General features: G+C 37.2%; 1 protein-coding gene across 1 annotated transcript in view; it reads left to right on the forward strand.

Annotated features, from left to right (window-relative positions):
* The window catches only part of RFX6 (regulatory factor X6), a gene marked incomplete at both ends in the record, with an annotated part of 55,580 nt that overhangs the window by 13,036 nt on the left and 30,520 nt on the right, over positions 1-12,024 (forward strand). Inside the window, 2 exons of the mRNA XM_082669404.1 lie at positions 4,211-4,288; positions 5,627-5,654. Coding sequence (XP_082525530.1) covers positions 4,211-4,288; positions 5,627-5,654 — 106 coding nt within the window. The remainder of the gene's footprint in view (positions 1-4,210; positions 4,289-5,626; positions 5,655-12,024) is intronic.

Here is a 12,024-nt window from a genome sequence, read left to right on the forward strand (position 1 = left end):
CAGATTTTAAATTGTGCTATGTTTAAGTATATGATACTATATGCATGCCCTTTATTAAAAATTCCTGCTTATAAAATTTTCTTTATGACACATTGTTATTTTTCACTTTTTTCATATTATAAATTTATTTATTCAACAAATGTTTATTGAGCTCCTACTATAGGGAGCTTATATTCTAGAGGGAGTCTGTTTATATATGGAATTTCAAATATGAAACATTCAGATCAATGGTATAGTTCTTAATGATTCAAGTTAGTTATCAATTCTTAAAGATTCATGCTAAAGTTGAAGAGAGAGTGTATATGCTGAGTGCAAGCATATTCAAGCTATATTTCATTTAAGAACTTCTAAGTATAAATAAAACTGAGATACAAAATTATATATACATATATATTTTGCATCTTGAGTATAGTCTATTGAAACAAAGAGTGCTCTGTGGAGCTTTGGGTTTGAATTTTGTCTTCAAACCCATAACTTTTCACATATTTTTTCCAAACAAATCACATAAACTTTTTTGAACTTGGCTTTGAAATGGAGATATTACTTCACTTGCAGGCTGCTGTGGAAACTTGAGATGAAGTATACGTAAAATTTTTTACATGTAATAGTTGCTCAATTAATGGTAACTATTTCTATTAGTACTTACTATCACCTGCTTCAATTTTAACACATATTAATTTTGTATTGCAGTTCTTTCTTTGCATGCTTTTTTCCCCCACAAGACTATCAACTCCTCCAGGGCAGACACCCTCATCTGTCTCTTTCTACGTGCTCAGCACGTAGCACACAATAAGCATTGAATACATGTTTGAAGGAAAGAGTTCACTTTTTCACTCGTTCCCTGTGGGCCAGCATAATTATAAGATTTTATTGATATAACATGCTCAGCTACATCAACACGTCTAAATTATGAGGCATTGCTAATGAGAAAAGGACATGCTGCTTCTCATTTGTACAGTGGAATGTAGCTGACCAAGTTACCTTCCTTGGGTGTCAGTGTGTATCTGGTTGATGGTGTCATTTACATTTGACCTACAAATAAAACACATTACTTAAAAGATTTTTTTTTTTAGATGTAAAATCTTGACTGTAAATGTAAGTGGAGGTATTAAGTACTTCTATTTTTAAAGATATTCTGCCCTAATGATTAGAAAGGAGGAAGCAAAATAATACAGTTGTTTTATAAAAATCAGGAACAAATGAATTGTGTAATAAAAATATCCTTTCCTTAAAAATCCTAAGTAAGAAAAGAATTACAAATCCATGTTACTCAGCATTTATTGGGTCCTAAAGGATGTTGTCATTTTTACAAAAAGTGTTCATCAAGTGATTTTTTTAAAATGGAAGTAAAATTCGCCTCAGGGCTACTCAATGTGGTCACTGTCCTGTGACTCGCAGGCAGTCTGGCTCAGGAAACCATGGACTAGGGTGGAATTCAGAAGCATGTATGTTCCTGGCTCGGTCATCCGTGTCGGTTTTTAATCATTGTATTGACAGCTCTCACAGTGGTCAGGATTAGTGTGCCATCTAATATTTGTTGAACTCACGGTTATCCTTTTGATTTGTCTTGTGATTTTTGTCTACCACCCGTGAAGGCAATGTAGTTTCTTCTCAATCTGCATGGCAAACCACTTTACCATGGTATAATATTATTTACATGTTGAGACAAGGATTATAGATGAGAAACAAGAAGATCAAAGTTATAGTAAAAGAAGATTTATCAACTTTTAAAGCAATGCTTAACATGTATTGCTTTAGCAAGTGGCTAGAATGAAGTTATTTGAACTGTAGCATCCACAGAACAAACAGCAAGCTTTGCAAATGACCATGAAATTGCAATATATTTCCATTGTAATAGATGCTCTTGTTCTCAAGCATCTCTTGCTTCATTTCTTCTAATGCAAAGACATTTTCTTTGGTATATTAGTTCTAAAATCTAATAAAGAAAAATAGTTATACTTATTTCAGACTCATGTTCACTCACTAATCCTAATAGGCTTGGCTGAATATCATCTAAATCTGTTCATTTGTTATGGTTTTAGGTATTTACCTTATCAATTTCTATTAATATAGCTGCCTTTTGTAATGTCCTTTGCTTAAGTTTCATATTTCCTTCATTTCTCCCTTTGTTCCAATATACTGTAGAGGTTCTTTACCCTTATCTACCGGAGGAGTATTTTCTTACTGTAAAAATGGAGTTTCTTCTGTTCAGGTTAACAGACTGCTATTGTCCTTCTACCCAAACTGAGGATTTGAAAACTTGTTCCCAGTCTGCCACACTCATAAAATACCTTCACTACCGTGATCACCCTCCATTACTGTTTCTCAAACATAACAGCCCTTTCTGAAACATTTCTTATTATAATATGTACAAATTTTTCATATTTAAAAACTCTTTCTTCTCCATCTCAAATGGCCCAGGGTCATTAGAGGCAACTCCTCTGCCCTTAGAACCTAATGGGAGAGAAGCCATCTCTGGGACTCATACTTATAGAGGACTCTGTTCCTCCCCTCCTCCAGCTGATCTCCTTCCCAGGAGACAAGGAGTCCATTGCCTGAGTGAATGTGTCCCCCAAGACTGCATCCCCCTTCAAGCTCGCATTTCAGGTCCGTGGGGCCCAAGAATTCCAAACAGTCTCAGGCCTGCCTCCTGGGCCGAAGTGGGCCTCTTCCCTCATCCATCCTCAGGAAACATAGACCAGATGGGTGCCTCCCCCAGGGGGCAGCTGTCTGGGGTGTGTGTGAGAGTGGATCTTGGACATGGAGGCTGGAGTGTTCTCAAGAGGCCCCTCACAGTGCACAAAGCAGCAGAGGCTGGGGAGATAAGGGAGCTGGGAGCAGCTCTCCTCCCACCACCATGTTTCCTCATGGAACTCCAGGAGTCTAGGCATTCTAAGCTCAGAATTACCTACTAGATCATTATGGAGGTACGTTGTCAAGATACGAGGAGAGGGACATTTTATTTCACAATATGTTCGCTTGATTTATATATTTTAAGTGATTAGGCGTAAGGTATGTGGGCCTCCATTTGTACTCTCGTCCTGAGCCTTGAAAACATTTAGGGGTAGAGTTGCTCTGACAAGTCCCTTCTTTATTACTGAGGTCAGCAAAGGTGCCTTGAAGCGTAGATCCTTCATTGTCCTGTCCACTTTAAACTCGGATGGTGATGCTAAGAAATGAAGTTTTAGATATGGTTACACTGAAGTCTACTGGAAACCCCCTTATTCTTTTATTTCATTCCTTCCCTGATCTTAGATGAATGCAGATTGAAATGGTAAATAACCAAATAGGTAATGGTGCTGCATGGTGCGCAGAGAGGGGAAAGAAGCGTAAAGGCAGAAATTAGCAGGCTTTGGTCACCCTCACTAGATACCCAGTCTTTGACTAGCGGTTGTGTCACATGTGTAGCCTTTGTACTTGGGCGTGGAGTAAGTCTGGGGTCTGCAGTTTTGGAGAATGAGGTACAACTTGAGAGATGCTACATTTGCCTGTGGCTCAGGATCCATAGATACATTTATAACAAATTATTCATAACACTGTTACAGTCCATGTTTCATATTTCCATTGATTCATCACAGAGATGTTTTTTCTCCCCATTGTTGCACAAAAGTTTGAAGTGAAAATGACAGTGACTTGGGCTTCTCATACCTCATGAGGAAAATAACTTTCAAAGGGTCAGATGCTTCATACATATTCCTATGCATGACATCAACGTCTTTCCCACACATAATGTTATACTCTTTTCTCCATTCAATAGATGTACTACAAAGAAAACCCACCATTTACTTATTCAGTTGACCACATTCAAATTGAACCAAGCAGTCTGCAGATAGATACGCTTGATATACTTAGAGCCAATGTCTACATTTACAAATTTAAGTGCCTGCAGTTAAATGCCTGCAATTATAATTTTTTGTTTGTTTGTTTTTGAAACCTAATGTTTTAGAGGTTTGAGGGGGGTTAGCAGTAGGCAATTCTCCTGTCTTTTTCAAGCTTAGAGCCAGAAATATGACCATAAGTAGAATTAGTTACCATTAAAGAAGGATTAAACACATTAAGATATTACTTAATCAGGAAAAAATCAGGAAAGGAAGATGCAGACCAAGAGGTTGCAGTTCTTACTTGTGGTTTACTTCAATTCTACTTTAGTCTCTTTTTTCCCCTTCAAAAAACTACATTAACGCAGAGCTGGTTCCTGTTCTTGCTCTAGGTATCATTATTATGGGATTGGCATAAAAGAGAGCAGTGCATATTACCACTCCGTTTATTCTGGAAAAGGCCTGACAAGGTAGAGTTCGACTATCTTCAAGATAAGTTCTGTATGTCTTTAAATATGTATAATATTTATTGAATAAAATGACTTACTAATTTTGCTTATTGAGATATTTTCCTTTAAGCATCAAACCTTAATTTTAACTTTGTATGGACATTTACAATGACTGGGCAATTAATATACTTTGCAATCATTAATAAGAAATTAATGGTGAACCAGGGATCCCAGAGAGATGTAAAAGAGAAATCAGGGAAGCAGAATTGCTTTCAAATTAGTATTTACTTATAAGGCTGAATCTGTTTTCAAGCTAGATTCAACAAAATAAAGGCAGAAAATTTAATTTTTTTTCTAAGAGATAACCTGTTTTAAGGATCTATGTGCTTGGCCAGTATCATACAAAGATGAAAAGTTTATTATAATCATCTCTAATCACATATATTTTGATATACCAGCTTACCTTAGTAAGATAAAGCTACTGACCTAAGCTACTGAGTCTCTGTGAAAGAAAAAACACAAATGAATATAAAGAACCTATAGCTTGGGCTTCCCTGGTGGCGCAGTGGTTGAGAGTCCGACTGCCTATGCAGGGGACACGGGTTCGTGCCCTGGTCCGGGAAGATCCTACACGCCGCGGAGCGGCTGGGCCCGTGAGCCATGGCCACTGAGCCTGCGCGTCCGGAGCCTGTGCTCCGCAATGGGAGAGGCCACAACAGTGAGAGGCCCGTGTACCGCAAAAAAAAAAAAAAAAAAAAGAACATATTGCTCTAATCTGTCATCAACTATCAGGCAGAGGTTATTGACAAGTAAGGGGACATCTAATGAAGCTAGTGATAATATGCAATTATTATTTTTTAAAATACTGGAGCTCCAAATGATTAAATCTGCACCTGAGATTGCTTTATGGCACGATTCCCCAAGAACTGCTCTCAAAAGAATGAATTAGTTTTAAAAGTAAGGTATCTTGTGGAAAAAAAAATAACTTTAGTCACTCGAGTCATACAAAGATGAACTCAGATATTACAAACAATATAACGTCAGCTTACTAACCACTACTCACTGTGAAGTGAAAATACAGGCCAGAGTGCACAAATATTTAATATCAAGTGTGCTTTGATTGCCTCAGATCTTACCTGACTTCCCTAAATATCCTTTATTTAACTTTCCTGTAATAGACTTATTTTGTTAGTAAGTTGAGAAAGATGCTTGGGTCCCTTTGAAAATCAAACAAATTTCTCCAGATTTATTTCACTGATCGTGATATAAAGTTACTACTTTTGTAGGTCCTCTGCATTTCCTTGATAGATATAACTGTATATGTATTTTTAACTAATGAAAAATGTTCTGATTTTTAAGGTTTTCTGGAAGCAAGCTGAAGAATGAGGTAAGAACTAGTTTCATTTCTATTTTACATCTGTTATGTATTACAAGTTTAACAATAGGAGTTATTCATCCTTATTGGCAAATATAGAAATAAATGTTATTTATTGAGTCCCTTGAATGGCTGAGGACTTTAGACAGAGCTAAGTTAGATTTGGGGCAACTAATGATTCTTTACATGGACCTACTGAACCACCTGCAATTACCCTAGGAGGGGTAATTTTTCAATTACCCTTACCTAATATCAGATACTGAAAAGATTATTTAAAAAATGACCACTATTGATCCAAGAAATTGTTATTTAAATATAAACAGAAAGCCTACAGCTGAGGATATGGAAAGAATTAATATTTGGCATATACCTATCTAGACAAAACGTTTGATAGTTATCAAGAAACCCAAATGTTATGCTTGATTGTTTCACTGTGTGTGTGTGTGTGTGTGTGTGTGTGTGTATTAGTCAGTTTACTGATCTCTTCTGCACTGGGGCTGGAGATGGGGATGGCAGGGGTGGGAGCTAAGGAGAAAGGGTCCACCACGTGCACAGCACACACTTTCTGCCTAGACTACCCTCCTCCTTCTTACTCCCAGCCAAAGAACAGATCAGCAAACTGACTTTATCTAAATGAGTTAAACTACCATTAGGGCCTGCATGGCTAATTAGGCACATGATAAGGCCTTCATTATCCTCAAGTTCACTAATCATTAGAGGAGGTGCCACAGAACTGAGGGCACATGATAATGTGTTGTGTGGTAAATTTGGACCTGACGTAAATTGTAACTCCATTAGTTTGGTGAAATGATGCAGGCATATTAAGAAATAATATAAAGCCCCCAACCCTCTGAAATGACCAATTTCTTTCCACCAGTGCTTTTAATACAGTTAATGGCTAATTACATAATAAAATCCTCCAGATTGCTCTTTTTATCAATGAAATAATAGCTCTTTATTAGATAAACGGTTGTGAAAGTGCAAAAATATTGACTTAGAAATACACTTCAGTTGACTGAAGTTTATGTCAATAGGGAATTTAAGTCATTTTCTCTCAGGTGTTCTTTCTGCCACTTTGAAGAGACTGGTGGTACCAGCGGTCCATTAGCTGGTACAGCATGCAGATGGCAAGCCTCCCTTTATCGAATAAAAGAAAAATCTCTCTCAAGTCTACTGCTTCCTCCTTAGAAGAGCACAATCAAAACTCAGGTGTAGGTTTTGTTAATAAAGTAAAACTAAAATATTTTGGTTAGGCTATAAAACCCATTTTTCTAAAGCTACCGGAAGCAAAAATAGAGTATCATTATTGTGATGATTATATAAATGAGCACAGTTAAGGGCTTTCTAAAGGCTCAAAAATACTCTAAATACTTTTTTAAAATTATGATAAAATTTGTTTAACAAAGTTGAAATTTTAAAAAACTATTTTGTACTTAGAGTGACCAGCCATCAGTTTGCTCAGGGTGTGAGACTGTCAGTGCAAACCTTCATATCCTTCAGGTCATTTGAACATTAAGAACGGTGAGGTAGGGAAAATGGGTGATAATATTGCCAATTTACAGCTAAGGAAACTGAGGCTGAGATATTTGTTTTCTTAAAAATTCACAATAAAGTTCTATTTTTTTAACCCATGGTTGAAATGTTAATCAATAAATATGTGGTGATACAGGTATGAGGGGGCAAAATAGTGAATGGTTAGATTTGATCCTTTACAGTGTAGCAGAAAAACCTATCTTGAGCACATAATCATAACTAATTATAAAGGGTGTCTTGAGAGTTATCCTGGTTTAAGTGGTTAAGGACACTTCCTGCAGGAAGTGACATTTAAAGAAAGAACTGAGAATAAGAAGGAGTTTGGAGGAGGAGTAGGGGCCGAGGGAAGAAGAGTCCAGACAGATGGAACTGCATAGATTAGAGTTTCTCAGCCTTGGTACCACTGACATTTTAGGCCAGATAATTCTGTGTAGTGGGAGATGTACTGTGCATTGTAGGATATTTAGCAACATCACAGTGTCTCTGGTTTCTATCCACTAGAATCCAATAGCCTTCCCTCACCCTCATTGTGAAAACCAAAAATGTCTCTGACGTTGCTAGATATCAAACACTGGCATACGGGCAGGCAAACAAGAGGAGCATCATGTTATAGATGTGTGGGTAGTCTGGATAAGAAAATACCTGAATGAGTTTATAGCCCTAGGGATGGAGAGAAGTGACTGCTTTTAGCTAGGAAACACTGGAATAGAAGCAGGTAGAAAGAATAGAAAGATAAGGGGTTCAGTTTGGAACTTACCATATTTGATGTGCTTGTAAAACATCCAGTGTAGACTTGAAGTGAGCAGGTGGATATATGCGACTGGACAAGAGGATTTAGGGATTTGGTTTGATGGTGATTGAAGTCAGGGTAATGAATAAAAATGTCTAGGAAAAAATAAATAAATAAGAAGAGAAGACATTACGAGAAAAGTGTTGTGAAAAGTGGGAAAGAAAAATAGGGTCAGCAAGATAACTGAAGAGAATCCAGAGAGGTAAGAGGAAGGAGAATACAGTGGCACAGAAGCCAAGAGTAAAGAGTGCTTCCAACAGGAGGGAATGGTTGCTACTATCAAATGGTGCTAAAAGGTCATCAAGATAAGAACTGGAAAAGATCTATTAAATTAGTTAAGTGGAGATAATTAATGACTGCAGCAAGAACATTATCAGGGGAGAGCCGGGGTTTGGTTTGTGAAACGAATGGGCAGTGGCATTGAACATAGAAAATTTAGTCAAGTCAAGGGTGATAGTTGGAGGAGAGCTTGACATTTAGTTTTTTAGTTTTTGTTTTTATAAATTTATTTATTTTGGGCTGCTTTGGGTCTTTGTTGCTGTGTGCGGGCTTTCTCTAATTGCGGCGAGCGGGGTTTACTCTTCGTTGCGGTGCGCGGGCTTCTCATTGCGGTGGCTTCTCTTGTTGCGGCACGCAGGCTTCAGTAGTTGCAGCATGCAGGCTCAGTAGTTGTGGCTCGTGGGCTCTAGAGCGCAGGCTCAGTAGTTGTGGCTCACGGGCTTAGTTGCCCCGCAGCATGCGGGATCTTCCCGTACCCGGGCTCGAACCCCTGTCTCCTGCATTGGCAGGCGGATTCTTAACCACTGCGCCACCAGGGAAGCCTGACATTTAGTTTTGAAGGAAGATTAGACTATGATTCTAATGTTGGTAAAACAGATTCAGTAAAGAGTAGAGACCAAAGATATGAAAGAGAGGGGAAAGTTGAGAGTACAGGGTTACTGAAGGCGTGGGCAGGGAAGAGCTTCCGAGTGGAGAAAGTGGCCCTGAAGAGAAGGAACACTTACTCCATTAAAACTGGAAAAAGAAATGGGTTAGTTCAGATGCAAGTGGATTTGTGGCAGGAAATTGAGATAGTTTGGTGGTTTGGGATTTCTCTCTGAGGTATCAGCAGTCAGTTAGGTCATTTTCTGTGAGTGAAATCTTGGTAAGGAGTAGTAGGAGTTTGAAGAACTCAAAAAAAAGTCCCAGCTCTTCTCAGTCAGGATTCCCAGAGAGAATGTAGCCCTAATGCCCCAAGGCATCCATTGTATGTAGGGAATGGGCTCTTGTATGCATCTGGAATGGTACTAGCTAAGTGCCATCCTTGGGAGAACTGAGAAAATGGTCACTCAAATCCTTTTCTAGGGCTTCCCTGGTGGCGCAGTGGTTGAGAGTCCGCCTGCCGGGGCAGGGGACGCGGGTTGCCGGGGCAGGGGACGCGGGTTCGTGCTCCGGTCTGGGAGGATCCCGCAGGCCGCGGAGCAGCTGGGCCTGCGCGTCCGGAGCCTGTGCTCCGCGACGGGAGGGGCCACAGCAGTGAGAGGCCCGCGTACCGCGGGAAAAAAAAAAAAAAATCCTTTTCTACAGAACTTACTTTTCTCACAGATTCCCTATTGAGAGAGGTGGGAACAGTCTCTGTGGAAGACAAGAAAGGTAGAACATTATAAAATGTAAATGGCAGGAACCAGCAGAAATGAAAGATATTTGGGAGTAATCAAAACAGGAGAAGCATACCTATCTGAAAAAAAAATACAGGCATAAAAGAAAATTTTAAATGAAAGGACGTACCACATGTCTGGATAGGAATGCTAGATACTATAAATATGTCAATTCTTCCTTAAATTGATTTAGACATTTAATACTCTATTAAAATTTTGAGTGGGCAGGTTTTTTTGGAAATTAATTTGATCTAGAAGGATATATAGGAAGTAATAGTTGAGAGAAGTATAAACAAGAAGAGTCAAAAGGGACTCGTCTGGCAGATATCAAAATATTATGACACTATGATACTGACTCAAATGTAGGTAGAACAAATCTACAGCAGAAATTAGTTACCTGAAAAAGGGCCATAGTGTGTGTAATAATTTAGTGTGTGATCAAGGAGACATTACAACCAATGAAGGAAGAAATATTTTTCAGTGAATTGTCGTAAGTCCTTTATGAAGGAAGATAGAGTGCCAAATAAATAAATAAAATTCTTCAGGGCATAATGTTAGAAAAATATTTTTTGGAAAAATATTTCTATACCTCATACCTTTATCAAGTTCATATAAATTATTAAATACAAAAATAATAATTAGAAGGAAACATGTGTCTACCTCATTTCTGGGGGGCGGGGGCCTCAGAGAAAGACTTTCTACCATGAAAACAATTTAAGAAATTTCAAAGGAAAAAAATCAAAATGGAAATTGAAAACTCCTTTAAATCAAAGCATCATATACAAAATCTGAAGTCAGAAGAAAGACAGTAGGAAGATATTATTCCATTGTCACATGCAAATATGACAATGGGATAATATCTTTACTATTTGAAGAAATCCTATCAATTTAAAAAAATATGAAGACCTCAATAAATAGTAAAAAAAAAGAGATATGAATAGACAATACGCATAAGGAAGAAAAGGCCAATAAATGCATGAAAAATGAACTACCAAATAAATTAAAATTTTAAATAATAAAATTATCAAATATTAAGAAATTACTATGAAGCTGGTGAAAGTATGGTGAGATAAGTTCTTTCATACCCTGCTGGTGAAGACAGAACAAACTTTCTGGAAAATAACTGCAAGATCTGTGTTCAAGTCTTTTAAAGTGTTCATCCTCTTTCTCCCACTAATTTCACTTTTGTATGGGTCACATATAAAGAAATAATAGAAAATGCAGAAAAAATATTATGGACAAAATTGTTATTGACTACAGTGAAAAACTGTGTTCAATCTAAATGACTAATAATAAAAACGATTACATAAAAACTGATAGCTAGTGGGAAGCAGCCGCATAGCACAGGGAGATCAGCTCGGTGCTTTGTGACCACCTAGGGGGGTGGGATGGGGAGGGTCGGAGGGAGGGAGATGGAAGAGGGAAGAGATATGGGAATATATGTATATGTATAACTGATTCACTTTGTTATAAAGCAGAAACTAACACACCATTGTAAAGCAATTATACTCCAATAAAGATGTTAAACAAAAAACAAAAAACCCCACCAAAAGCTGGTATATCCATACAAGGAAATATGATTCAGCAATAAAAAGAAATAAAGTCTTTTTACAAAAAAAAAAGATTACATAATTTATAAGACTTTTGTGGGACTGAATATTATATCATTTATTAAAGGGCTCTTTTAATGACATGGAGAAATGTTAATTAGGAAGAAAAACAGGATGCAAAAACAAATATATGTTTATATGGCTTCAAAAATATGTAAAATGTGTAAAATAAAACTGGATGATAGAGGATTAATATCTATAAATACTATGCTGTGCAGTATGGTAGCCACTAGCCACACTTGGCTGTTAATTACGTAAAATAAAATATTGAGTTTCTCTGCACATTATTTACATTTCAAGTGCTGGCTAGTAAATACTGTATTTGAACAGTGCAGATAATAGAACATTTTAAAAAATAGAACATTTTCATCATTACAGAAATTTCTATCAGATGGCACCGTTTTAGAATATGTGATCAACTTAGTAATAAAAAGATAACCCAATAGAAATGTAGCAAAGTATATGAACAGGCAATTCACACAAGATGGAAAAGAATGGTTGATAAATAGTGTTGGTGCTCGTGGTGCCCATTCTGACTGACCAGGTTCTATAACATATATTCAATAAATATTTTGAATACTATCCCTGCCAATAAACATATCTAATTTTTAATCAGGGAAATGCAAATTAGAACCTAAAAGTAATTATTTTACCATTACTGGAATAACAGCAATTAAAAAGTATCAAAATATGCGTTTTGAATATTGTTAAGAATGTGGAACAGAGGGACTCTCATGAATGGTAGGAGGGGCAATATCTAGAAAAGTTGAAAGTTCACGCACGTTATGACTGCATTCCTAGAGAAAACTTTA

Source organism: Grampus griseus (genome assembly GCF_964374135.1).
Source record: "Grampus griseus genome assembly, chromosome: 13".
Classification (NCBI taxonomy): Eukaryota; Metazoa; Chordata; class Mammalia; order Artiodactyla; family Delphinidae; genus Grampus; species Grampus griseus.